The sequence below is a fragment of the Drosophila novamexicana genome, unplaced genomic scaffold, assembly GCF_003285875.2.
Source record: "Drosophila novamexicana strain 15010-1031.04,08,12 unplaced genomic scaffold, DnovRS2.1 tig00000974-arrow-arrow-pilon, whole genome shotgun sequence".
Lineage (NCBI taxonomy): Eukaryota > Metazoa > Arthropoda > Insecta > Diptera > Drosophilidae > Drosophila > Drosophila novamexicana.
This window is the reverse complement of record NW_020824834.1, coordinates 356,286-383,178: the sequence shown is the minus strand read 5'-3', so window position 1 is coordinate 383,178 and position 26,893 is coordinate 356,286. Positions and strand designations below refer to the sequence as shown.

At 41.7% G+C, this 26,893-nt stretch overlaps 3 protein-coding genes across 10 annotated transcripts; all 3 read right to left on the bottom strand.

Moving 5' to 3' along the window:
* Nucleotides 1–1,305: 1,305 nt before the first annotated feature.
* Nucleotides 1,306–3,460, bottom strand: LOC115765562 (zinc carboxypeptidase). The gene is made up of 6 exons (XM_030709206.1): nt 3,302–3,460; nt 2,864–3,096; nt 2,660–2,787; nt 2,209–2,593; nt 1,767–2,154; nt 1,306–1,706 (listed from the first exon to the last, which is right to left on the bottom strand). The coding sequence occupies exons 2-6, from the start codon at nt 3,044–3,046 to the stop codon at nt 1,498–1,500; spliced, it is 1,293 nt and encodes a 430-aa protein (XP_030565066.1). The 5' UTR covers nt 3,047–3,096; nt 3,302–3,460; the 3' UTR covers nt 1,306–1,497.
* Nucleotides 3,461–3,524: 64 nt separating this feature from the next.
* Nucleotides 3,525–11,990, bottom strand: LOC115765561 (CD109 antigen). Of its 7 annotated transcripts, none has more exons than XM_030709202.1 (8): nt 11,651–11,990; nt 9,425–10,729; nt 9,105–9,366; nt 8,777–9,044; nt 7,807–8,002; nt 5,737–5,915; nt 4,778–5,676; nt 3,525–4,719 (listed from the first exon to the last, which is right to left on the bottom strand). In XM_030709202.1, exons 1-8 carry the CDS (start codon nt 11,713–11,715, stop codon nt 3,625–3,627), a joined length of 4,269 nt encoding a protein of 1,422 aa, XP_030565062.1. In that variant the 5' UTR covers nt 11,716–11,990; the 3' UTR covers nt 3,525–3,624. The 7 variants fall into 7 exon arrangements, with proteins under 7 accessions (XP_030565062.1, XP_030565059.1, XP_030565063.1 ...); XM_030709199.1 differs by lacking the exon at nt 7,807–8,002 and adding an exon at nt 6,143–6,347; XM_030709203.1 differs by lacking the exon at nt 7,807–8,002 and adding an exon at nt 8,469–8,658 and having other exon boundaries at nt 11,651–11,989.
* Nucleotides 11,991–12,864: 874 nt separating this feature from the next.
* Nucleotides 12,865–24,825, bottom strand: LOC115765502 (ATP-binding cassette sub-family G member 4). Of its 2 annotated transcripts, XM_030709115.1 has the most exons (7): nt 24,261–24,825; nt 22,410–23,006; nt 16,176–16,496; nt 14,790–16,114; nt 14,627–14,727; nt 14,281–14,569; nt 12,865–14,221 (listed from the first exon to the last, which is right to left on the bottom strand). In XM_030709115.1, the coding sequence occupies exons 2-7, from the start codon at nt 22,694–22,696 to the stop codon at nt 14,010–14,012; spliced, it is 2,535 nt and encodes an 844-aa protein (XP_030564975.1). In that variant the 5' UTR covers nt 22,697–23,006; nt 24,261–24,825; the 3' UTR covers nt 12,865–14,009. The 2 variants fall into 2 exon arrangements, with proteins under 2 accessions (XP_030564975.1, XP_030564974.1); XM_030709114.1 differs by lacking the exons at nt 22,410–23,006; nt 24,261–24,825 and adding an exon at nt 16,567–17,515.
* Between the last annotated feature and the right edge of the window lie 2,068 nt (nt 24,826–26,893).

Here is a 26,893-nt window from a genome sequence, read left to right as displayed (position 1 = left end):
AACTGCAAAGCGCTGCTCAATTTATACTGTTGACTCTTCTTCTTTCAATCATAGCCGTTGGTCCAGCAGATGTGAACACTCTCTACTCTCCTTATTAGTTATGTTCCTGCACTGCCATCTCTCTTCCTCTTACATGTGGTCGTCTTACATTCTTTTCAACACATAAATTCATATTAATTAATACGCAGCTCCTTGCCAGGCCAGCTTGCAACGTCAACTGAAGTCCAACTGCAAAGCGCTGCTCCATTTATACTGTTGACTCTTCTTCTTTCAATCGTAGCCGTTGGTCCAGCAGATGTGATCACTCTCTACTCTCCTTATTAGTTATGTTCCTGCACTGCCATCTCTCTTCCTCTTACATGTGGTCGTCTTACATTCTTTTCAACACATAAATTCATATTAATTAATACGCAGCTCCTTGCCAGGCCAGCTTGCAACGTCAACTGAAGTCCAACTGCAAAGCGCTGCTCAATTTATACTGTTGACTCTTCTTCTTTCAATCATAGCCGTTGGTCCAGCAGATGTGAACACTCTCTACTCTCCTTATTAGTTATGTTCCTGCACTGCCATCTCTCTTCCTCTTACATGTGGTCGTCTTACATTCTTTTCAACACATAAATTCATATTAATTAATACGCAGCTCCTTGCCAGGCCAGCTTGCAACGTCAACTGAAGTCCAACTGCAAAGCGCTGCTCCATTTATACTGTTGACTCTTCTTCTTTCAATCGTAGCCGTTGGTCCAGCAGATGTGATCACTCTTTACTCTCCTTATTAGTTATGTTCCTGCACTGCCATCGCTCTTCCTCTTACATGTGATCGTCTTACATTCTCTTCACGACGTAAATTCATATTAATACGCGGCACCTTGCCAGGCCAGCTTGCAACGTCAACTGAAGTCCAACTGCGAAGCGCTGCTCTATTTATACTGTTGACTCTTCTTCTTTCAATCGTAGCCGTTGGTCCAGCAGATGTGAACACTCTCTACTCTCTTTATTAGTTATGTTCCCGCACTGCCATTTCTCTTCCTCTTACATGTGGTCTTATAAATATATGAATCGAGTTGAGCATATAGCGTATTCTTAATTGAGTTACTTTAACTCTCTTAATAATTATTAGTTGTCCTTTAAAATATATAAATAATTGTGCCAAGCGTAAATTATGTAAATATATATGTACATATAGTTTTTTCTCTTTACCACGAGGTGGGCAAAGCAATAAAAATTTAATACTTGCTGAGTGAGACTGTAAATGGCAGAGACCAAATTATAGAGTACAAATAAGCTCATTAATGAAAATACGTGAACTTCTTTACGCATTTTAAATCTACAACTACATGCTCACAGATAATAATAGAGGGTTATTGATTAAACTTGAGCATACGGAAATTTTCTTAATAGCGTACTACTCTGAAGAACCTGATAACTAAGTGGACAATTAAAAGGCATTTAAATTGGCATTGTTTTATTTGCTTATTTTAGTTTACCTTCCAAGCGAAGTTATATGTACTTGGGTTCCAAGTAACCCAACTTTTTTGCTTCAGCTAGTAGGGAAATTATACCAACCAAAGCCTCTTCGGCATTAGGTATTATGAAGGCAGGTGGTAAAACAAACCCGAAATTCCCGGTGTCACGAAACTCAATGGTGTAGGATATTTTGACATCCTGTTCGTTGTATGCCCAATCGCTGGTGGTGCCTGAGGCGGGATCTAAAATTTAATCGTATTATTATATTGCCGAATAACTATATGTATTTTTAAATAACTTACAGAGAATGCCAGCTGACGAGCCGTATCTATACACTGTACCATAGGGCAGATCCTTAACTGTATCGCTATAGGCCTTGGCAACTTGCATTAGGTCATCATAGTTCTCCGGGACCTCGTCTTTGGTATGCCCATAAGGTGATAACAAGAGTTGACTATAGGAGTGAAAGGCTATCATAATATTCAGTTTATCCTTGATGCTGGCCACGAAATCCGACAAGGCCTTTGTCTCCGGCTCCGAGAATGCATGCGGCCCAGCGTAGGCTTCATTGCAGGGATCCGACGAAGCGCCGCCATTCTCCATCCAATGCGAGTCGTAGTTGCGATTCGGATCAACGCCAATGCACTGGGAAATGTTCGATGGTTGACGTGTCTTACGCCACAAACGATCCTGTGTACAAATTGGTAAAGTAAATATCTTCACTCATGATTCAATTTTACTAACTTTTTCGTGAGTGTAGACAAACCCATCTACATTTAGTACCGGCACAATATACCAGTCATGGCTTTCGGCCAAATCCCGCACCAGATCATCGCTAGAGCTGAGTAGCTCATTGATCAACCACGTGGCCGTGGCCGAGGTTATCCATTCGCGCGCATGTATATTGGATTCGATGAAGACTCCCGGATTTCCTGCTTTGTATGAGATCTTTATGCCGCGTATGGCACGACCCTCATATGATTTTCCGATCACAAACCCTTCAGTAACAACCGGATAGGCAGCGAGTATTTCATCCAGCCAAGCATCAATTTCAGCCAAGCTATTATAACGTGTCCAACCGAACTTATCAGACGCCCTCGTATCCGCTTCCTTCTCTTGATCAATCAAACTAAAAAGTAATATTAAAAAATGCATATAAAAATCTCATTTAAATCCCAAGTTCTTTTCTACTTACTCCTGCACATTTGCAATAAGGATCTCCGCACTAGCATTTATTAGTTTTAACGTTTCCTCGAAAAGTGGCAATGCATTTGGCGTGACCATCAAATTATACTCCGAACTATCCTCGTGCCACAATCTGAACTATAAAAATATTGGAGTATCTTGCTCATATTTATTTAAATACTTTCAAATAAATATTTAAAATTTGAATACTTACACTCTGATATATTTTTGTTAAATCGAGCAACTTTTGTCGTTGCATTGGGGTTTCGTACTTAATTTTAAAAACCTTGTAGTTATCATAGCGCACTTTTTGTTCAATTTCTGGTTTTTGAAAAAGACTTGCCGCATTGGTTGTGATCACAAAAAAGATTACAGCACATAACGCGTATAGCCTCATGTTTGCCGCTTGGAGTTTGTTGGCCAACTGAAATATTTCTAGAAGTTCGGCTAGCAGTTGGGTAAAAAATGTCAAGCCATAAAGATTATGATTAAAGAATTTACTAATCGGTAGTACTTATTGCAATGATAACAATTTCTCAACAATTTTCATTTAATTTACTAATTAGGAATACCCTGTACATTTTTGCACAGTTAATAAATGTTATTCAATTTGGGAAGTACTTCACTTACTGAAAGTACTTAAGAAGCTTACCTGGGATATAGTTGATAGAAGTTCCAAATTTATGGAGTTCATGATCGATCCGATTTTGGCAATTGTGATATGAAAACCTGTTACCACTTTTTTAGATTTTTTTTAAATTTAGAATTTTTTTTGTTATAGTCGATAGTCATAATCCGAAAATTGTACGTTATTTTTGCGATGTATATGCATTAGTTTAAGAAATAAATGAATGCTAAATAAACAATTAATAATGCACATTATTTTATTGAACATTTATTGAGCTCCACTTAAAGGGTGTGGTATTCATGTCACTGCTTTGAATTCTAGCAAATTAGAGGATGAACAACTGCATATTACTTGTCCTTTTTGCATCCTTCACCACAATCGGTGCCTTCACAAATGTCACACAGTGAGGACTTCACATGATAGTACTCAGTGGCACGGCGATCCGTCTCGTAGTAGTCGTAGAGGGAAACGGCGGCAGGCTTTTGTTTGGCTACCGAATGCGCCCGGACGCCTTCCACAGGTAAACACTTCACATCACCCGGTGTCAAGCTATCGAAGTAGACAATCACCGTGGAATCCGCGTTCTTTGATTCGATGCGCTTTACTCGATCAACCGCTTGAATTTTCTCAAAGCTATCCGTGTCGCCAACATAACCCGAAGGCAAAGCTATTTCCATAACAACCATGTTAGAGTCCTTCTGCTGGTCGTTCATTTCGAGTGGCACGTATTCGGCGCACACCTCCAGACTCAGTTGCTGCAGGGGAGTATCCTTCACAGTAGGCGTCACCTTGAAACTGGGCTTCTTATCCTTCTCAGCCAGATTATATCTGTAGGACAATTGAACCATTGACGACCCCTGACCCTTGGCAGTGAAGTTAACATTACGTGTCATCTTGGGCAAGACATGGCTCTGGAGTACCAGTGAATTTTCTGGATTCACTTTAATATTGCCCTTGCTGTCATTATCCGAAACGAAATCAATGTCAATCGTACCCGTACCAGATCCGGTCTTGGAGGCAAAGTTTGTCAGGGCTTGCAGTCCGATGACTGTGTCCTGCGTGGAGGTGAAGCCACCATTGCTGTTCCGCTGGGCGATCAGCCACTTAATTATTGGCAGCTGGGCATCTGCTGGTTCTTCATCCAATAAAGCCATCAACACATAAGAGGTTATTTCGACATCATTGCTGCTGGGACGCGAATAGGTTAAGCCACCATCGGCAGTACGGGGCTTTTCGGAAGCCTTGGACCACCACTTGCGACCATCCTCCTGTTTTGCGACGCTCTGAAGCTTGGCCAAGACTTTCTTTGCCTGCGGATGCTTGGCTAACTGCAGGGCAACCGCCGAAATCGATAGGGAATATTGATCCGCTGTCTTGTCCACCTCTTGAGCAACGTACTGCAGAGCCTTGTCAATGGTCTCTTGATACTTTGATATGACTTCCTGCAAATCGTGGAGTTTAGTAATGCTAAGACTTTCAGACGATCAAGGATTTACTTACTTCGTTTTCGAAGAACGCGATCAGCACGAAGGAGGTGAGTCCCAAGGCATTCTGATTGGCATTGTCAAACAACTTGCCCACCTCGGGGAACTCGCCGTTATCCTTCTGCTTAGAGGCAAGGAAGTCCAGCCCCTGCACAATAACCTTGGGATCGACATCCGTGTATTTAGCGGCCTGGTGGAAGGAGCGCACAACATAAGCCGTTAACCAGGTGCTACCCGAAGGATCCGATTTGCCAAAGGCGCTGTAGGAGCCATCATCGTGCTTATAGGTAAGTTCACGCTGGTAACCGATTTCGAGGAACTTCTTCGCCTTGGCGACAATGTTGGGCATTTTTCGATCCGTCACATCCAGATATTTGACCACCAAAATATTTGGTACAAAGTTGACCATGTTCTGCTCCCCACAGCCATAGGGCATTCGCACCAAGTTATCCAAGTTCTTAATAGTGGGACCAAGCAGATCCCCAACCACCGAGAACTCTATAAATTCAGAGTCTTCAACGGCTTCGGTGGGTATAATCACCTTCAGTTCTTGACTCATTTCGGATTGGTTCTTGAAATTGACGAAAACAGCCTTATTCCCGAACTGCGTAACGCCCTCCGGTTCCACCTTCAATTTCTGATGAATCGCATCGCCCGCCAGTGGAGTTGTAGCTGTGATCTTCAAGGTGATCGATCCCACTTTCTTGGGGCGTATCATAAAGGAGACGCTCTGACCATTGTTCGAGGGTATGGTAATGCGCTTCACGCGTTTTATTTCATCTATTGTCTTTTCCTCAACCTCGTTGGTAGCCTCTGTGAATTCGAACTCCTTGTCTGAATTGTCCATTGTGACCTCAGCGTCGAGCGCTTTATCCATATAGTTGAAAACAATTACGGGTACGGCAATTACCTCTCCTGTAAAAATGATGAGATTATTATATATCATACTTGCGACTATCCCTGTACGGTGCTTACCGCGCTTTACAGAATACGGAAGATTGGTGGAGACAAAGAAGGGCTGGAACACTCGAATTTTGCTTGGAGTCGGGGTTAGAGCAAATCCAGTGACTGGGTTCAATGAGAAACCAGTTACAACCCACGAAGTGATGGTATCCGGTATCTTTTTGGTCAAAGTAAAGCCTTCTGCATCCGTGCTGTTTCAAGGAAATTAAATAACAGAGAAAGTTCCATTCAGATATCTACTTCCGTATTTAGCACAGACATAAAGCACATAAAGGGTTAACTATTCGTATTTCTTCTGTTAGCAATGAATGTTATAAATGAAAAATTAACCAAACACATATGATACAAAGCATTATAATAGTATATGTGATGATTGTTAGATTTTTTGTACTGTTGTTTATGTGAAATAATTGTGTACGTTTTCGTAAAAATTCCTTGAAATATCCAAGTTTCCAAAAATATTTCGCGTATGGCAGACAATTTTGGGTTCGTTCCCTCTTTGGAAATGTTTTCAGTATCAATTGGCTTTTGTGTGGTCTTTCGTATTTTGTTGGCACTCTGCCTTTCCCCACTGACTTTCATTATTGGTATGAAACCCGCGTCCAGTTTCTTAATATTGTTTACTTTAAATGCAGATAAAATGTTTAATTAGTTCGTTAGTAATTAATTATAGTTCTGTGTAAATTCATGTAAATTTTGTGTGTGTTATTTAATAGAAAATTAGCTGAAATCGCAGCCCATTATACCTTTGGCAAACTAATTTCTAATTAGTGTAAATGCAAAAGTTACGTTATGTTGTTTAGAAAAATCCAAGTTTCGGGGAATTCTTTGCGAATTTGGGGGGCTGCTGCGGGACCTGGAGGTACCGACCCAGAATGAGGCGGCCACGGCAAAGGTCCTGGACGGCCTGGAGCTCCCAGAGCCAAAACCGAATCGGGGGATCCCGCGAGGGAACTCGGAATAGGTCGCAAATGATATTGAATCAATTCTAGGTACAAATTGATATTTTAAATCAGCAATGATAGCATATTCAAATCAAAACAAAAAAAAGGAATTTCTATTATTAAAATATAAGATATTTAGTGCTGGTTTTGGCGACCTTTCCATATTTTAATTATGGATATAAATGTATTTTTGTTAATCCGAAAATAGCCCTTTTTAATTTTACTATAAACATTATTATATTGGGTGAAGTGTTCGGTGCGATTTTACGATAACATTAGGAATTCATTTTCACAATTACGTTATGTTAACAGCAAATATCCAAGTTTCGGGAAATTCCTTGCGAATTTGAGGAGCAGCTGCGGCAGAAGAAGCACCTAATCCGGTGATTCCTATAAATTCTGTAGGCTGTACAGTGTTGCTATTAAGACTTGGGGGAATCATAACCCCATGTGAAGTGAAAACCCGATTCACTGGATGTCGCAACTTTCGCAATCCTAATGACAAATAGCTCATTTAAAAAACATGCATTTTGGGCTTTTGTTGAAATAAATATCCAACAAATACGTAATACTTAATCGTTAAAGGGTCTTAAATTTAGAACATATTTTAACCGACTACCATCACATCCATATAGTTTAAATAAAAGTTTCTAGAAAGTATTTATAATTTAATAGAGAAACACAGAACTGATAATAGCCCGCAAACCTGAAGACGAGTGCTTGACGAGAGATGATTTAAAAGGTCAGAACTGGAAGTGCAAAAATTGATTTCACAAATATGAACTGAACAACTTGCATACTTCTCGCTGTTTTCGAAAATCCAGCTTTCGGAAAACTCTTTACGTATTTGTATATTCTGGTCAGAAACGATATCAGTAGGAAATCCCACGCTATCTAGTTCAAGTGCAACATGGAATATATCTGCTAAAAACAAATCAAATGATTAATGTTGCCATGAAAAAAAGGCTATCCTATTAAATTGGCCTATTAGGAGAATACTTAGGCAATGTTATCTGCAAGCCCCTTAAAAAATGTGATTAATGTTAGTTTCAACGCTTATTCCATACAGATTTTAGTCTAGATATAACAGTTAGTTGTTGGCCCAAAAAAAAGTACTATGCAAGATTTTCACAATTACGTCAGTTTGTTAACAAATATCCAGGTTTCAGGAAATTCTTTGCGAATTTCAGGTAGCACCGTAGGAGCAGCAACAGCTCCTGCAAATCCTGCCCCAGAAAGTTTTTTGTTTATTGGCATAGGCGACCCAGCTGCCATCGAGTACAGCACAATCCCAGGTCTAAACAAAGGTAGGGCTTCGGCATAGAATACGCGACCTACATGCAATTGGTTGGTTTTAGTAAAACTTAAAATAAAGATGATTTAGGCTGACCCAGACAATGACATAAGCGAAAAAGAATCTAAACTGAAGACAATAACAATTAAAAAGAAAAATCAATATCGTACTTTTTGACAATATCAAATATCCAGCTTTCCGGAAACTCTGCACGTACTTGTATCTTCTCATCAAAGGCAATTGTGTCTGCATGATTCACCTTGACACTTAATAAATATGCATCGTAGAAGTAATCCTCTTCTTAAAATATATATAACCATATAGCACTATAGTAAATACTAAGGTTAGACCTCGTAAGCTGAGCGATAAAGAACACAACCTTAGTTGACCAAATCGGGAGCATATTAATTGTGTTTGTAGGTGAAGTCGCAAGCTAATTGTTACTTGGTTTAATACTTGATTATTACGTGCGCTTCATGCTTTAGGACTTAAGGCATCAAACCCACCTCAAATTGGCCGAATGCCAAATCCAAAGCTCAGCGAAATTATCGCGTACCAATTCAATTTGATGGGCTGTCGAGGAATCTATTTCATCTCTGGCAACAAAACCATCGCCATCATCATCTAATTCAGCTTCTTCTAGGTATATTGGATAAGTATCAAACATGCCGTCAACCGCATCGTATGAACGTGTTGCTAAAAATCGTATACCAAGAAATAAGTTCTAGCCCTAACAGAAGTCTCCTCGTCTCTTTACAACCTCTATTAATTGAGCTATATTTTCTTGTTCCGCTTTTATGCCCCATTAACTTACCGAAATTATAGGGATAATTGGCATTTGTGAGTGTTACCAAACCGGAAGACTGTCCTGGATACCGACCATAGCCCTGCTGCCAGGGCGTAGATGTTTTGTACTTGTTGAGGCTATTAAAGACATCATCCCGAGCCAAATCATTGCCCGACTTCAGCAATAGAACACTCTGATCCACGCCAAGTAGACCAACATACGAGTCGGCATCAGTTTTGATTTGCAGTTTGACCTCCTCGCTGGGCTTGGCATCCAGAGGAGCAGAAATCTCAATCTGTGCAAAGTAATCTTTATTGTATTTCCGAGCAGGACGATTTCTGTTCTGTCTACATACCGAGTTCTCGAAATCCTTATCGAAATCTATTGTCTGCTCTTCGAAGCGCAGCTCGTTGTTAAAGATGTAATACACATAGATCGAGGACTGTGGCACCATGGCAAAGCTGGGCGTAAACTTCACGGTGTAGCTCTTGCGACCTTCTGGTACCTGGACATGTTCGGATTTTACAATATTTCCACGGGCGACAATCGCGTAGACGAAGTACGGAATATGTTCGTTTGACTGCACATCGAAGGAAACCTCGTTGCCAAGCTTAGGACTAAAAGACAAATTATTATGTTAGATTTGTTTAAATAGAAAATCTCTTGAACACTTACGTTTTTGAGTTAACTTGAATCTTAAGCGGTTCAGATGATTCGTTAGTCGGTTGAAACTTGTTTATGGAGCCCAGGTAAGTGCCGGAGTCCGCGTAGAATCCTCTGACACTCAAATAGCGATTCTCGCTTTCGGGCAGGACAACATTAAATGTGGCAATACCGTGCTCGTTTAGAGGAGCTTCGAACTCAATGGTCTCGGGTGAAGGTGAAGAAATCGGATGTTTATCGAAAACGAAAAATCTTTGCGTCAAATCAAATGACAGTTTTGCCTTTTTCGTTGCATCTCGTACAGGTGAACCATCCAAATTTTTGACAACAAATTGATAGACAAACGCCTTGCCCGGATGATAATAGCGCACAGGATCGACGGCCTCAAGTTTGTGGCGCTGGGCGTGCAGGGTGACAACAGTTGATGCGTTCTGTTTGTTGCCCGTCAGATCCTCGGCAACCTCGGCAAAGATCTTCAAGGGCGGCGTATAACGTGAGTTGTATTGCGAGCCTTGGATTGGGAACTCGACATGACCCTTTCCATCGATATCGATGGTCTTCATCTGATTCACGTCGCTGTCGCCGGGTCTAAAGTAGCTGTAGTTCGGTTCAATGGAGACGGTTGCCTTGCCCTTCACCGGCTTGCCGTATGTGTACTTGGCCCGAATTGTGGCCTTAATGACACCATCTTGTACGGCCACATCCTTGGCTGATTCCACAATTACCTCGAATTTCGGCAGCACATACTTGGCCACCTCAAAGGACTTGGATTCCACAGTCTCGTCCGCCACATTGACAGCAATGCTCCACATGCCTAGCACCGGCTGCTCCGACAGCTGCAGCTCTCCGGCGTACACGCCCTTGGTCAACTGAACGTTCGTCAATTGCTTGATGCGATTCTGGGCTCCGTCCGTGATTGCAATCGTAATCGGCTTGTCGATGGTCGCAGGTCGTGTGTTCTCATCCAGAAATAGAACTCGGAACTGTACAAGATCCGACGGCTTATAGGTTGCCTTATCGGATTGTATAAATATTGATGGCTTGTTATCGGCATAGTTTAATTTGGTGGAATTTTCGAAGATAACGCCCTCAATTCCGGCTGCTGTCAAATTGTAATCTCCATTCACCAACTTTGGCACATCGAACTTAACGTTCGTCGTCGACATGGGCTGCAACTCCACCTGCTTTGTTTCATTATAGGATGGTCCAGTTATGCCCACCTTTATGATGCTCTTCCCCTCGGCCTTGTGCACGGATACGGCCACATTGTATTTAAAATTTGAGCGTATGGTGCCAGGTCCGATTACCGTGTACAGACTGAAAAATGCACATTTATTCATTAAAACTATAAATAATTCATTTATATTTTATACTTTACACATATACAAAGTGATTATAGTAAATAAGTAATTAACTATTTTTTTTCTCACTCTATGTCAATCAGAAACGAGAAATACGAGTTGTCTTCGGCCCGCCGAGTCAACCTATTCATAATGCTTTTCAGGAGCACAGAGAAAATAGTTAATGCCGAGTATGGCTAAGATATCTTGAAAGACAAAAAAGTTTTCCATGCAAGAGCCTACTTTTCGACCGATCGTTCCTATGGCAGCTATATGATATAGTGGTCCGATACAGCCGATTCCGACATATGTACTGCGTACAACAGAAAGAAGCACTTCTGCAAAGTTGCATAAAGGAAGCTTTAAAACTGAGAGACTAGTTCGCATAGAAACAGACAGACAGACAGACGGGCAGACGGACATGGCTATATCGACTCGGCTGTTAATGCTGATCAAGAATATATATACTTTATGGAGTCGGAGATGTCTCCTTCTATGCGTAACGCATTTCACGACAAAATTATAATACCCGCTGCAAAGGTAGAGATGCAGAGAATCTTAACCTCGCTCGCTTTCAATCAAGCATATTGAAGACATTCTTTTTGGTGTTGCTTCATTTTTTTCTGCGTAAACATGTCACGAGATAACGTAATGAGAAAGGTCTCGCTATGGAAAGTGTGCACACGCTTTACCTTTGACGCCTATCAAACCGGTTTTAAATATACAGTCATTAACATAGATAATCTCTCAGGAATATTTCTTGTAAAGCACTTTGCAGTGTATAAACGTATAAATAGATAAAAGTTCAGCAGCTCTTAAGTAATCAATAATATAAATAAAAAAAATAAATAGCGCAATGTAGCTGAGGTTTAGCCTAGGTTTTGTACATATTACTTACCCAGTGGCATTCACGAGTAGTCCCAATTGAAATACACAAAAACAAAAAACCAAAATTCGCGACATAATCGCGTATTTGGTTTTTTTTTTTAATGTCTTTTCGGCGAATTCAAAATAAATGGGGTCCGGGAAACTACGGTCAGGGGATCACTGCTGGTGCTTAAACAATTATAATTTAATGATGTACTATATATTCTTTATAGAATAGTGCTGTTGCACTACTATTGTTTTAGTTTTTTGTTCCCTATCAGCACACAATACACAAAAAAAAAAAAGCACAGCAAAACAAAGCCCAGCTTTAATTTGTTTAAGCGATCGCAACAAACGTTTCACAGTGAATCGGATGCCGCTCGGATCCACACTGAGCTCGCTCTGATGCGCAGCGGGCCTTAAGTATGATTTTGAGTGTTACACCAACACGGGCTACTGTTGTGTCTATGTATATGTACAAAATATTACAGTGCGTGCTGAGAAATTCCCCGATGTTTGGGACATATCTGTAAAATATCGGCATTTCTTTTACCAACGTCACAGATTTCACAGCTGAGACTCTTTTCTGCGTGTTTGTTTGTTTGTTTTAGTCGGGCTCAAATGAAGCGGACAGCCTTGTGGAGCAAAAGTCTTCAATTCCTCAGTGTTTGACGCAAATAAACAGATTAGTACCTACGAAAAAAAGAATTAATTAATCACATTATTAAATGGCTTACCCGAGAACAATGCTTCGTTTAAATTGTAGCAACTAAATACGTATTCAAACAGGAGTACAAATAATACATATAATAATAATGATAACAATAATAATAATTATAATAGTGAATAGACAGATTATTTGTAAGCAGGCAACATTTGACAAAATGTAAAAAGGTTTTAAAGTCAACGCCCATTTAACACTGCTTAGCGGAGACAACCACCATTGACGAAAGCTATTCCCAGTTAAGTATATTATACTCAATGGAAACAAGCTATAAATTCAACAATGTTTGGTGTCTCGTTCTAGCTTATTGCCAATTGCGCGTGACGTAATCTGTTTTTAACATTGTTAGAGCGAGTGAGATACAGTTACATCTGAATACACACAAATACAGATAAGCAATTAACTAATTATAAAATATATTATGATAGTTTTGGTTTCTTTATTAAAATATTCTACTGGGTTGTTGTGTGTGTTTGTATATGCGTGTGTATTTATATTATACAATTAAACAACTAAGAATATACATACATAATTTGTTATTTAATTGTTTTGCCCAATAGACAATTACAATATTAATAAATTTTGCTCCTCAGAGGATGCTTAATATGTGGCCACAGCTTGCAGTTAATATTAATTTAGATTTGCTTTTTATTTCTACATGTATCACAAATTATCTATAACTGATGAGGGTAAAATAATCCAAGAACGTTTTCCCAATTTATCGGATAGGTCTTTGGCTTTCCATAGCGTTAGGTTGGGGCTCGAATAGGATGTAAAATTAATATTGCATTTCTTTTGGCGACATTTCACATTAAAATTAAACATTTACTTAATTTCAAAGATGATGTGATAACACACGCATTTATAAATTACAAAGATTTTATTGAAGATTAATCGTAAAAATTGTGATAATAATAATAATTGCTTCATATCACCCAGTTTGCCTGGACACAATCGAATTCCGTTCCCGTTTCTACGATTTTTCGTCATATTTGTAGATTCAAAATGTTTTATTGCAGTGTTCTGTATCACAAAGTTCATACTATATTATTTGATTTGGGCTCTAAACACGTTCCACATTATCCGGTTGAACTCCTACTAAAGACAATTTGGTGAACGGGGCCAAAGTTAAAAGCTAAAATGTTGTCAAGAGGTGGATTTGATTTACGAAAGCCTTTAAAATGGGGACGGAACGATCAATATAACGTTGGGTTTTTCTTTTGGGCTAACAAAATTGAGTAAATCAGAAGTTGGCGGAAAATACACAACAATATAGCTACTTGACGACTTGTCTACAATTTGTTTATAATTTTTTTCAACCTATTTAAGTTCAGACTCTTATGCTTGGTCACAAGATTTATACTTTAGGGGGCCCATATTGGTTGGCGTCGAACGTGCCTATTCATGCTTGCCTATTTATAAATGTACAACTTTATGGGAATTGCGATTTGAGTGAGTGTAATCTACATATTTCGTACATGGAACAGCTACAATCCGTGTCTGATAATATCCCCTTGTTATACAGAGTATTCTACAGCAAATAAACGTGAAACGAAAATTCGAAGCACCATTAAGCTACGCCTATCTACAGTACTTGAAATCTAATATAATTCCAATTGCGCGTCCTCTATTTACATTGGTTAGATGGAAAGGAAAGTCCTTCTCCTTAGCGTATCATATGTAGCTTCCAGCGGAGCACAAAGTAGGCAATAATACGCAGTGCGAAAAAGATTCCTATCAGAGCTACCGCATCGACCCAGAAACGTGCATCCTCCATTGACATCCACTCGAGAAACTTCTTGGGAACGCGATGGTGACAGTATATCTCGTTGCAATGCAATTTGGCGCGATCCATGCCGTAAATGGAAACCATGGCGCCTACAAAGCGAATAAATTATTAGTCGACTTCATAATTAAAATGTTAAGTTGGAACTTACCCTCAAAGCCGTAACGCACGTAGCTAACATACGTGACCCACTGTAAATAGGCCGGTATAGTGTCAAAGTTGACAAAGAAGCCCGAGAACAGAATGGTTGGTATCGTCGTGACGGGTCCAAGAAAAACACCCGACTCGACATTCATTCCGGCACCAATGAGGAGTCCCAGAGACTGAGCCACGAGAGAGTTAAGCACGCAGATGAACACAAACATCGAGATGCGTTCCAGTTCCATCGGCTGAGAGGTTAGATAGTAGACAACCAGCACAAAAACGCTGGAGAAGACAATCTGCAGAGCAAGATGTGCGTTAATATTTGCAAGTTAGATACCGAACCAAGTTCTTACCTGAAAGGGAATGTCGGCGATGGTCTTGGCAAAGTAGAACGCCTTGAGTGAGTACCAATAGTTTAGATGTTCCCGCACGAACACGGACATCTCTGTGGGAACTGTATGGGATTCAAATCTTGTTGTATACTTTTTAAATTCAATTTTAAAAGTCAGCCCTTACATGTTAGAATGGTGGGCATCATGGCCGTGAACGTGGTGAACAGGGAGACAAAGAAGATGCAGCCCGCATTGCTCATAATCTTGCTGGCCTCGTTCCCCACGTCGTAGTAGATCATCCCGATGATCGCACCCACAATAATATGCGAGGCCAGCCTCATATGGGTCAGCATACGATCCCTCATAATTGTCCGAAACGAACGTTTTAGCAGTATCCAAAACTGCGTCCAGCCGCTGGTGGGGAAGCCTGTCTTGTTGGGCAGCGTGACGACACTTTCGTGTGAGTCCAGCAACGAGGTCATGCAGCCGACTACGGCATTTGTGCCACCTGATACGGCATTCTGGCTTTGGCCACCTTTCGACGAACTGAAGCTGCAGCTGTCCTCGTTCGTCGTGGGCATGTTAACAGCACTGCATTCGGAGTTCTGTGATTGCTGTGCCTCCAGCTTCGGTGGTTTCAGCTCAGCTAGCTCGTCCGCTTCCGCGTCCGCATAGCTTATGGGTTCCAGTGTAATTGGCGACTTTTCATCCTCCAGTCGGATCGTCGCAACAGCCGTCGACGAGGCCGTGGTGTTGGCGTTGCAATTGTCTAAGCCGCTGCCACTGCCCTTGATAATGTCGTTGGCTATGCCCTTGGCGTTGGCCAGATTGAGTCCGTAGTCCTTGTGCATGTACTTCTTGCACGTCCCGCTTTTGACGGCCTCGACCAGCTTGGGTACTGCCTCGCCGTACTCTCCGGAAGCGACCTCGAGCACATAGTCAGCGGGATTGTGGTACGAGGGGCATTCATAGCCGAGGGATGAAAGGTATGGCACCAGGCCATGCACGCGACCTTCGTACACGCACTGACCCTGGGCCAGCAGATAGAGATGATCGAATTTCTCAAAGAGACGCGCCGACGGCTGGTGAATGGTGCAGACGATGGTGCGACCTCCACGCGCCAGCGATTTCAGCAGGGAAATCAACTGAAAGCAGGTGGAGCTGTCCAGGCCGGAGGTTGGCTCGTCGAAGAACATGACCGGCGGATTGTTTACCAGCTCTAGGGCTATGGACAAGCGTTTCCGCTGGCCGCCCGAAAGATTACAGGTAAACGTGTCGGCCGATTCCTTTAGTCCAATGGTGTCCAGTATTTCCTCGACAACGACGCACTTGGCGTACTTGATCATGTTCTTGCCAAGCTTAAGATTGGCGGCCACCATCATGGCCTCGCGCACGGTCAGGTTGGCAATGAGGACATCGTCTTGCATTATGTAACAGGAAAGCTTACGGAACCGCCGAAGATTTCGCTCCTTGCTGTTGATCAGCACCGATCCGCTTAGCTGAGAGGTTCTGCAAGGAAAAAAAAATGATTAACCCGCAAGTTGATTTTAAGCAGAATCATGAAACTTACTTGTAGCCAGCCAGGATGTTCATCAGTGTGCTTTTGCCCGCTCCGGAGGGTCCCATTATGGCCGTTATCTGTCCATTGCGAAACTTGCCCGAAACGCTCTTCAGGATGGTCTTAAAACCACGTATATGTCCCTCTGCCACCGAGTAGGAGATATCACAGAACTCGATGTCCACGGGCGGACGCTGCGGCAGATGCGACAGCGAGATAGTGCCCTTCTTCTGCCCGTTCGGGCTGTTGCTGTGGTTTTGTATTTTGGGCGCCAGCCCGTAACTGTTGTGGCTGTTCGCGTTGATCCGGCCATTGCACAAGTTGTTCTGGGAGCTGTAAAGAAGTCGTTGGACTATTAAATAACTTGCTAAGCGGCAGGCAATTAACTAGGAGAGTAGCCTACTTGACCACGACTGGCTTCTGCCAGCATGGAGCACCGTCTTCGGGCCGCTGCAGCGCGCTCACACACCCGTTCTTCGTCAGCTTTGTCTGGACAAAGGACAGCGAACGCCTGCACCTGGCCACATCCGTGTAGGCCTCCATGTAGGCGGATCGCCTGCATGGCAAATGCTGCACAGTTGCCTCGAAGCTGGTGTTCTGAATGCCATCTGCCACTTGGACGGGATGTAGCTGCGCATTGCTGTCCGGGCTGCTGCTGCAGTTGATTAATGTCAGCTCCAAGCTGTTTGGCATGCTTGCTTATTTTTCTTTTTTTATTTTACTCTACACTATCAGCTGTCATCTGGCGGGGCATCATGAATTACGCTTTTACATTTATCAATAGCCAGTCGACGGGCCAAATAACCAATTGCCAATAGTCAATAGTCAATAGTCAATAGTCAGTCAACCGTAATCACAATTCGTGCCTGCGCTGCAAGAGCTCGTACCCAATCCCCGTGTGCCTGGCAATCGTTCGCTGAGCTTGTAAAGAGCAAAGTTCAATTTGCGTTTCATTCATAAAATGCCGTGTGATGCCCTCGTTGATTGGTCTGCTATTGATAAAATATGCCGACTGACTGCACGACATTCTTTTGCCAAAGCTGCCAATATCAATTAAAACACACAGTTTTCGGTGCAAACTACTTATTGCAACCAGTTGAGCGCAGCTAATTGATGATGGATGATGGTTGATGAACTGATGTACAATTGATGTAAACTGTGGCCAACGAATTCTAACTGATGCTAGTGCAAATAACAATTAATCCTGCAACCAGCTGAGCGAAGCTAGTTGATGATGGATGATGTAGTGATGTACAATTGATGTAAACTGTGAGTCTAGAAATCTAGCTTGTGCTACATTAATAAACAATTAGCCCTGCGGATATCTAAATGCATTTGTGGGTGGTGTGCGTTGTGGTTCAAAGTTCATATTTAAAGTATACATTTGTCGAATGTGTTGTGTATTTCTGTGGCCGTCGTTGTTTATCTTTGTCGATTCACGCAGAGCACGTACACTCAAACAAAGCACGTTAGACTGCTGAGGAACATGCACTCAAAAAAAAAAGGGAACAACTTATAGTCGATTTCCTCTTAGAGAATGAGTAGAGGGAGCTGTTTGCCTGAACTTAATTTAATTCCGACAAACATAATTGGCTACGATTTTGGCATATGTATTTTGCCATACCAGATACGTCTACCGACAAACAATAGTCAATCGGTCGCCAGCGAAAGGGCCAATCAGCTGCTGGCCCAAATGGTCAACAGCTGCTATTGAGGTGCACATTTGTTATCCAAAGCAACGACAACAACCACAACAACAACAAACAAACACCGCGACAACGTCATCAATTTGCTTTTGTGTTGGTAGAACACGGTTTGTTTATGGTTTGCGGCTACGCTGCTTTTAGATACGATAAATACGAGTTTCTGCCGCTGCCCGCCCCACTTGCCCGCTCCCGCTTCCCCACTTCCGACAGCGGCCACATTGCCTTCTCGCAATCGCCAATCGTTTCGCGCGAATTTCTCGGTGCGCGTGCACCCACCGACTGGCCCGGGCTGGGTACATTTTAGGTGCGCGTGTACTCGCTTGCACCGAGAGAGACGACTTCGCAGTGCATGTCGATGTTAACGAACCCGACCAACAACAGTTTCTGGCTTACATTTATACGAAATACCCCCAACAACCAGATAAATACCAAGAAAATTGATATATTGTCTTTATACCCTTGCAAGGCTTATTATAATGTTGTCTCGAAATGTGTAGCGCATAGAAGAAGTCATCTCCATGAACCCCATTAAGTATATACATACATATATTCTTATCAAAATCCTATCAACATCCAGACACTATATCATATAGCTACCAAAGAAACGATCAGTCGCAAAACTAAGTTTTATAAGTTCCACTATGTTCTCTACATTTATGCAAAATATTATTTACATCGGACTACTATATCATATATCATATAGCTGCCATAGGAACGATCAGTCGGTAATGAGTTCCTTTTGTTTTTCAAGATATCTTAAACTTACTCGGCATCTAGCATTAGAAAAACGTTCGGTCTGATAGGGTATTAAATCTTCGGTGTGTCGAAGTTAGCGCTTGTTTCTCGTTGTTATTCGCGTGATTTCAGCACGCTTATTAAAAATCGAAGCATTATTCAAAACTTGAACAAAAGAAACTGCTTATCAATACCAACGTCTTGTAATTACGGGCAATTTTAACTGCAATTATATTGATTGATTAGAGGGCCATAACTCAGCAGCTACTGTTCCTCATAGAAACTAGTTACAATTGAGCTTTGCCCAGGCTATAAATGAGCCGGGTTAGATTTGTTACATTGTTGTTTTGCACTGATAAAAGTTAACCGGAAATATCAGATGGCACGACGTATTAGATCATCCACGTTTTGAGGCAATTAGGCTTTTAATAGCAGCAATAGCTGAGTAACTGAGCTATTTCCCTATTTAAAAGTAGGCTCATATATTCATTTATCAAGGCATAACTGGGGACTTTGTGTGTGCTCGGGTTGGAACTTGGAACTGGGGCGACAAATAAAAACACACAGCTCAAACGGGCAAATACCCGAAATACCCCCAATGACAACGAAATTAACCGATAACTGCGTCGAGTTTCGAGTTCAGTGGATGATAACACTTCTCCGATAGACCTATATCAATAAGGCTAGCCGAGGTGAAAATCCTGTAAGCTATTATTTAGCGTTAACAAGACCTAAGACCTAAGAGAACCAAATTAACACTTGGCGGTCAGTCTTCAAGGAGCAGATGGTTCAGAAATAGTCCGGATTCGAGCTGTGCTGTTCTCGCTGACCTCGATGTGTGGGAAAGGTCACAATATGTCTGGAGTGTACGCCAATGCCAACTGGGTAAGGAACGTCTCGGCGGGTTTACAGGCTGACAACTGCGGAGCCTAGCTGTCTGTTAGGTTTCTTTTTTTTTTTGTTATTACTTTATGTGCCACGTCATATATTCCGTTTGAACTCAGTTGCATAATCCTCGCACACGTCGCGCAATTTTCACCTCCCGTATGTTGCCCGATTATTAGAGCCGACGCGCCACGACATCGTTTTGCTGGCACATTTTATTGTGGGAACATTTTGTATAATATGCACACAAATAATTAAAGCCCAAATTGCAACACTCAATAAATAAACACCGAAAAAGCCGCCGTAAGATGACTGCAGCGACCCGAAACGAACTGAACTCAACTCAACTCAACTCGGTTGAGCTGACTACGGCAAAAGTTTGGACAACTTGGCGGCTTGTTCGATTTTTCCAAGCACGCGGCGCCGTCGTCGGCTGCGACTTGGCTATTGTATCGAAAATGCTTGGCTAACTGTTCATATGCCCTTTCCTCTGCAAGAGAGTATGTCAATTGTTCAACAATGCTTGTCGTGACTGTTGTTTCAAAAAAGTTGCTGTTGTGCACTAATATAGGTAGAGTATTCAGAGGTCGTTATGGTCAGTGTGATCCTGTGCCTTTGCTTACGCTTCGCTTAGCTATTCGGCCTGACGACTTGGCCATTGTATCGAAAATGCTTGGCTAACTGTTTATATACCCTTTCCTCTGCTAGAGAGTGTGATAATTGTTCAACAATTTTTGTCGTGACAGTTGAATGCAACATTTAAGCTTCAAGTTAGAGTATTCCTGCGTCGTTATGGCGAGTGTTGATCCTGTGTATTTTTATCTGTTTCGCTTTGCTCTTGTTCCTCACAATGGCTGGCCCTCTCTTGGCTATTGTCGGTGCTTTATTCACCGTTACGTATACGTATACATATACGCTGCCCACACGCCTTGAATGTGTATCTTGTATGTGTGTCTGTGAGTGTTTGTGTGTGTGTGTGTGTGTGTGTGTGTCTGAAGCATTGCCAACAATATGAACTAGCAGATACAAGTACTTTGAGGGGGAATAGGATGTGTCAGGAATTTTAAACGTTTTTTATGACTTTCGACTTTTGTCTGCCCGGCTTCTGCTTGAAAATACGTAAAAGTGCAGCTCTGCAGCTAGCTGCAGGACCTGCCAGAAAGGGACTTTTTAATTACATTCATTGTGGGCGCTCTTTCCACGTGGGCGTGCTAATGTTCTATTTTACATTTTAATCATGGCGCGTCTAGGTAGCCCGGACTATTTAAGGTCTAAACAGCTGGCTACTGAACAAAAGTTAGTAAACATTTTTTCTTTCTTTCACCTATTGCTATCAGCTGCTTACAAACCATTTAGTTGACAGTTGCGCTCGTTGGGCGACATCGGCATAAAAAACACATATGTTACAGGTGTGAAAAATAACAAGACAGTCATTTGCTACCCAATTACTGGACACAACCATCCAACTCTTTTATCTACATGCATATTATGCCTTTATATATAAACTGACGGACTTCCTCAGATACCTTCTGTGATGGAGGTGCATGCTAAGATGGGGCTTTGTATTTAACACCTGTTCTACCTCAAAATCATTTTCAAGGAATCATTTGAGAATTGTCACACCGGGGTGACCTTACGCGTCTACATTCATTTTCAAAGATCTGTATGAAAAATCATTTGAAACGTCCCTTCAATTTTTTCCCAGAATCTAAGCTTCCTCTGTGGAAAATGCATTTCAAGGATTTTTAACACGAAGAACTAATCTAATAACTAACTAGTACGTGCTTCAGCAATTCTGAAAAGTCCACCCGCAACTGTGGTAAATTGGAGGCGTGCTTCTCACTTTTCGCAAAAGTCCGTCTGTCGTTCCGTCCGTCCGTCCGTATGTATGAACGAAAGGATCTCAAAACCTACAAGAGCTAGAGACTTGCAATTTTAGCTGTAGGTCCTCCTAGTGCCTGCGCAGATCGAGTTTGTTTCCGATAATCGTTTCCAAGCAATCGATAAAAATCGATAACGACATCCTATTTTTTGAGCAATTTTGGTAAGTATTAAGAGCTAGAGTCACCAAACTTGATATGTTGCTTCTAGAATAAATTATATAGATCAAATTAAGCTAGCTTCTATGTGAAAGTATTCAATACTAGCAATAGTTTTAGTAGAAGGAAAGTTCATTTTAGTTTTGAAAGTGGGCTATGAACCGATCCAATGACCATTGTTTTGGGGTTGCAGATTATTTAACATTTGTTTATCTGTTACCTTGAAGAAAGTACTCTTATTTTACGTTTAAAGTGAATGTTATTCAGCAGCGCATAAGTTGAATGAGCTGTCAGTAGACGGTACTTCAACATTTTGCGGGTCGGCACGCGATTTGTGCTGCTCCTTGGAAATGAGCTCGAGCCAAGAATGACTGAAAACTCGCATATATATATATATATGTATATAATATGCATAGTTTGTACATATATTGTACTATATTACATGTTGTCTATTGATTTTTCACAGGTGCTTACAATTTACGTGGAAGGTGCGTCGCATCGAAGAAGGTAGAAGACATCAGTTCCGTCGAATGTTCTATTATTAATGCGTCTGCTGATAGCAACACCTGGATATAAACTTGGCTCGACAGCCATTTGATTCATTGAGCAGCTGGACAAAGCCAACGAAGTGAAGTGACCTAACGTGATTTGGCCGAGTAACCGTATAGCCTATGCGGAAGACTATGACTTAATGAGCAGCCCGCGCCCTCGAAAAGCCCAAACACGCCCTGATTATGCCAGCCTATTTGGGTCATTCAAATCGAGGCTCCTTTTCACGAAAGTATCCCATTTCCCACCACAATTATAATCTATGCTAATCTCATTAGTTGTCAGCCCAGCACAGAATTTAAGTGATGAAATATCTGCCACAAGCTACTCACCCGTAGACGGCATTGCATTGCTTCAAGTCGTTGGTCTTCTGCAAGGGCAGCGCCTGCAGCTGAGTCAATGGGGAAGCCGAAGTCTCAGCGCCTGATCCTTGCTGGCAGGTTGGGAGCGCAGCAGTTACGCCTACTCCTTCTGCTGTGCTTGTTGTTGTGCCGCTGTTATTGCTGGTTTTGTAGTGCACGGCATTGAGAGGTGACATTGTCTGGGCGGGCAGTATGACGGCGCAGCTGCCACTTTCTTTGTCCACGAGTGGAGCATTTGAGGCATGTAACTCATCCATTTCCTAGACGTTAATGAGTATCTGGCTAAATTGTAAATTTCATAAAGTTGCAATTGGCATCAGGTTGTGTCAGTCACCATTTAGCTACTTATTATTGATATTATTTTTTTTTGTAAATTAAATTAATAATGTTCTTTTGTTGCCTTTCCTATTTTACAGGATATATTCTGCGTTTACAGATCGTAGATTTAACTTTGAATTATTCATTGCTGAGTCTCACAATTTATTTGGCATATCTGTTGTTTCATAGTTGGAAGTTCATGAATAATTCAGTTTTATCGATTCCTTCGAATACGAAAATGCCAAGCAGCTGTTAAAGAAATAAAAAAATAGATGACGAGTATGTTAATGAGAACATCTGCTGCTGTTTGCTTAATCATATCAATAGATTAATTCCTAGACTGTTTATATAAATAAATCAGAAGATCAACACTTTTTTTTTTTAAACACAATGGCCCTTTGGTGTATAAAAAAAGGGACTGCAATTTCCTTTAAAAGCAATTTTCCGGCGCATTTCTTGGCGCGTGTCAATGAACAGGAACTTCTGGGTTTAGCTGCACCCGACGGATGCTTTGGCAGGTGGCCGGGCGATAAGATTGCAACTATTCAGCGAAAGGTGTAGATTATAAAGCGAATATGGTATATAAAGTGCCTACACATACGAGTTTATTACAGATTTGTTTGCCTGTGCGATTAGGGATGATTGTGATAAGCGGCGGGGCTATTGAATGCCTTCTTTTACTGCTAATCGCAGATATGTAATAGTCTATAAACTGGAAGGCGACTGCACAAGTGTTTTATATACTTAGTTATGTTATATAGCCTTCGATCGTCTGATTTATCAGCCAACGGCAACAGATATATTTCTGACAAATCATCATGTCAAGTGGATTTTTCTGCCTATGAAATCACAATTTCACAGGACAATTTAAACGTGGGCGCAAGGCCCTACCTTAAGCTTTTTCAAAGTGGGTTAGTGTCACCAGTCAAGGGGCGGGGCGGGCCGGGGCAAGCTCTGACAAGCTTATTATAATGCAGACGTGTTGATAATAAAGCCAGACAGACGACTTTCAATCAGCGTGGCACGAAACTTTGCACGCAGATTCACATTTGGAATAATTTTCATAAACAAATTGCGACCGTAAACAATTAAATGAAAATAAAAATGCTTGCCAATTCGCTGAGAGCGCGACAGCGCGAGAGCCAAACAGAACGCACGCGCGCTCAATAGATACAAAAGCAGGAAAGAGCATTTAAAGATACATATGCATTCCTTTTTCTTCTTTTATTTCTAACTGTTTCTATGGCAGCGGAATTGAAATGTTTGTGGCTGAAGCTAACAAAACGGTTAATCTTTACACAATATTCCGGATTGGGATTGGGGGTGGGTAGATTACAATAAACAACCGTTTTTGCTGGCTTACTGCAATTTGTAGTTCCAGGGCAGGGGAGGGGAGGGGTTGGAACAACCACCACGCAACGAAACAAAACATGCCACTAAACGGCGCACTTATATTATATTTGCATGCATATTTCTAGTGTACTATAACTTTTAGATTCTTACCTTAATCACAATGAATGAATTCCAAGAATTGCCAGCGCATAAAACTTGCTTTTATTTTCGTTTTTCTTTTTGATGTTTTTCGCCACTCTCAACAGATACAGATACAGTTGGGGCTGTGTGCTAGAGATGCTCGCCACCGTTGCTTTATTTTAGGCCCGTTTTATCGTCGAATATTTCACATAAATTCGGAAGTTTTTTCAACAACACAAAGCTTTTGTTGCTGCTATTCCTATTGCTGCCTCTGCCTCTTCCTCTCTCTCTCTCTCTGTCTCCTCTCTTTTTGAATACGTAATTGTTTTATATTATTGTGCGAGGAATTAAATTGCGATGCGAACGGCGGACAACGAACTGTTGTGTGGAAGGAACCACCGAAGCATAGCACATTAGCTAATCCAGTTGGGCCGAGAACCGGTGACTGTTGTTGTTTTCTTGGTTAATATAAAAGACCACAGCACAACAGCAGCAGCAGCAGCAGCAGCAGCAGCAGGCCAAAAAATACAATAAACGTGTTTCCTTTGGCGGATCGCGCGACGAGTTTCTCCAAAGAAGGCAGACAACTTGAGCGCAGCACGAACGAAAAAGAACTGAAACTGTGAGCGCGGCTAATGCTGCTGCTAAGCTACGCGACGTCTCTCTTTTTCAATCTCTCCCTTCCGTTCGCCCCGCTCTCACACACGTCTGGTGCCTGTGTGCCTGTGTGGGGGAGCAAGTACACGTACATAAGACGACGCGTCTATTTCGGCAGTGGCGTGTAGTCCGAGAGGGAGTGAGAGAGAGCGTGTGAGAGAGAGCGGGCAGAAGCTGCTCTTGTGCCTCAGCTGCTGCTGCTGCTGCTGCGTAGTCATATTTGCTTTGTTAGTTGGGTGTCTCCCAATGTTGCCGCATTATTACGGCCTCTGTTCCTGTGTTAGTGCGTGTATGTGTGTGGCATGCTGCAGTCTGCGCATGCGTCATTACGTGTGTATGCGTGTATGTGTGTGCTGCTGCTGCTGCTGCGTTGCTTCCGTTGAGTGTGTTTCAGCTGACTGTAAACAGCTGATCGTAAACACAAAGTAAACGCAGGCCATGCCCAGCCCAGCATAGCCCCTGCCGCCGCCCCCACCCCCTCCACCGTACCGTCCGATGCATTCGCAGTGCACTTGATTTGAGTGCAGCTGCACTCAAACTGGTTTCTTCTTTGTCTGCGCTGATGGTCGTTGTCTCTGTGGTGGCCGCATTTGCAATTGCTTCAAACTTTAAATGGATGACTAACTATTTGTGGATAAGTGTACTTCAAATACACGACGACATTACAATTAACTGTTATGTTCTATAGCAGTTTGAACTTTGAACTATGCACGAGCTTTCTGGTTGATTCGGATTGCAAACAAAGCAAACGTCGAACAACATGATTTTAAAACAAAACAAAAACAAAAACAATTGCGATTTGCGGCCAAGTATCGCATTAGCAATACGAATGAATACACTCACACTCACACGATCACATACACATACACATTTCATTCAAACTCTCAACCCTAACGGGCAAAGTGCGGAATTAACTAAGTTCAACTTATACAATGTGTACAGACATGTATGTCTGTGTGTGTTTTTACATGTATGTATATATGTACATATGCATATGTATGGATTTACTTCCCAAATTGGCATACAGGCAGAGAGCACACGATGCTTTTAACATTGACCCAATTTTATAGGCACATTAATGTATGTAAACACATAACAGACGTAGTGTATGTACATTGAATCCATTAAAAACTAGACGCAGTTTGGCTCGGGCTGTTATCAGCTGCGTATTGTTTTAGCTGTTGCGTACCATTTGGCCCTGCAACGGAGTAGGCTCCATTCTCGAATGGGAAGTCTTAGTCATGATCGTGATTGGAACCGAATATGAAATTGGATATCGTAATATCAATCCCCCCCTCCCCGCCCTTCAGGGGTGCCCTTTTCGCACTTGACGGACAACGCGATCGAGGAATATAACTGCATCAAAGCAATGCGAGTGCACAACATTTGGCGGTCTGGGTTAAATCAATTGAACTTGTCGCGGGGTGTCGCCTTGGATGAAGCCAAATAGTTTTGAGTGCATTGCATTTGGTCGATGCAGCAATTAAGCCGAGTTGGCTGCATTGCCGCTTTCCGGTGCAGTCAGGTGTTTTCTTGCGCCGTTATGTCGTGATCTGAAAACGACTATCTTTATGGCGGCAATTAATACAAAAAATTGTTTATGGATAACACAATCATTGTTTTAACAGCCCTTTCTCCTTCTTCTTCTTCACAGATGCTTTCGCACGTTTTCAAAACTATTAAATTTTGTAAATGAGTTGCAAAAGTAACCGAAGTTCGTCGTCAAGCTGCACTGGCTACTTATTGAGTAATAAATTACTCACTATATCTACTCATTACTCAATGAATTTGAGCCTTATCTTAAATATATTTTCTATATATATATATATTATATATATTATATATATATTATATAAGATATTATATATTAGAAGAAATAAAAATTACTCACCTTGGGAACTCGAATGGGGCTCCATTAACAATGCTCAATTGCAACATATGCCTAAAAAGTAAGGAACGGAAGTTACATTTATGTACAAATAAAAATAATAAACACATTAAAACTG

Excerpts from the sequence above, each read along its gene's own strand:
- LOC115765562 (XM_030709206.1), bottom strand. The coding sequence starts at position 3,046 with ATGAGGCTATACGCGTTATGTGCTGTAATCTTTTTTGTGATCACAACC. Across the intron at positions 2,155-2,208 it reads TTGTCTACACTCACGAAAAA|GATCGTTTGTGGCGTAAGAC; the intron begins GTTAGTAAAATT and ends ATTTGTACACAG. Across the intron at positions 1,707-1,766 it reads CTCGTCAGCTGGCATTCTCT|ATCCCGCCTCAGGCACCACC; the intron begins GTAAGTTATTTA and ends ATTAAATTTTAG.
- LOC115765502 (XM_030709114.1), bottom strand. The coding sequence starts at position 16,856 with ATGCCAAACAGCTTGGAGCTGACATTAATCAACTGCAGCAGCAGCCCG. Across the intron at positions 16,115-16,175 it reads AACATCCTGGCTGGCTACAA|AACCTCTCAGCTAAGCGGAT; the intron begins GTAAGTTTCATG and ends TTTTCCTTGCAG. Across the intron at positions 14,728-14,789 it reads GATGCCCACCATTCTAACAT|TTCCCACAGAGATGTCCGTG; the intron begins GTAAGGGCTGAC and ends AATCCCATACAG.
- LOC115765561 (XM_030709199.1), bottom strand. The coding sequence starts at position 11,715 with ATGTCGCGAATTTTGGTTTTTTGTTTTTGTGTATTTCAATTGGGACTA. Across the intron at positions 10,730-11,650 it reads CTACTCGTGAATGCCACTGG|TCTGTACACGGTAATCGGAC; the intron begins GTAAGTAATATG and ends TGCATTTTTCAG. Across the intron at positions 9,045-9,104 it reads ATAAGGATTTCGAGAACTCG|ATTGAGATTTCTGCTCCTCT; the intron begins GTATGTAGACAG and ends TACTTTGCACAG.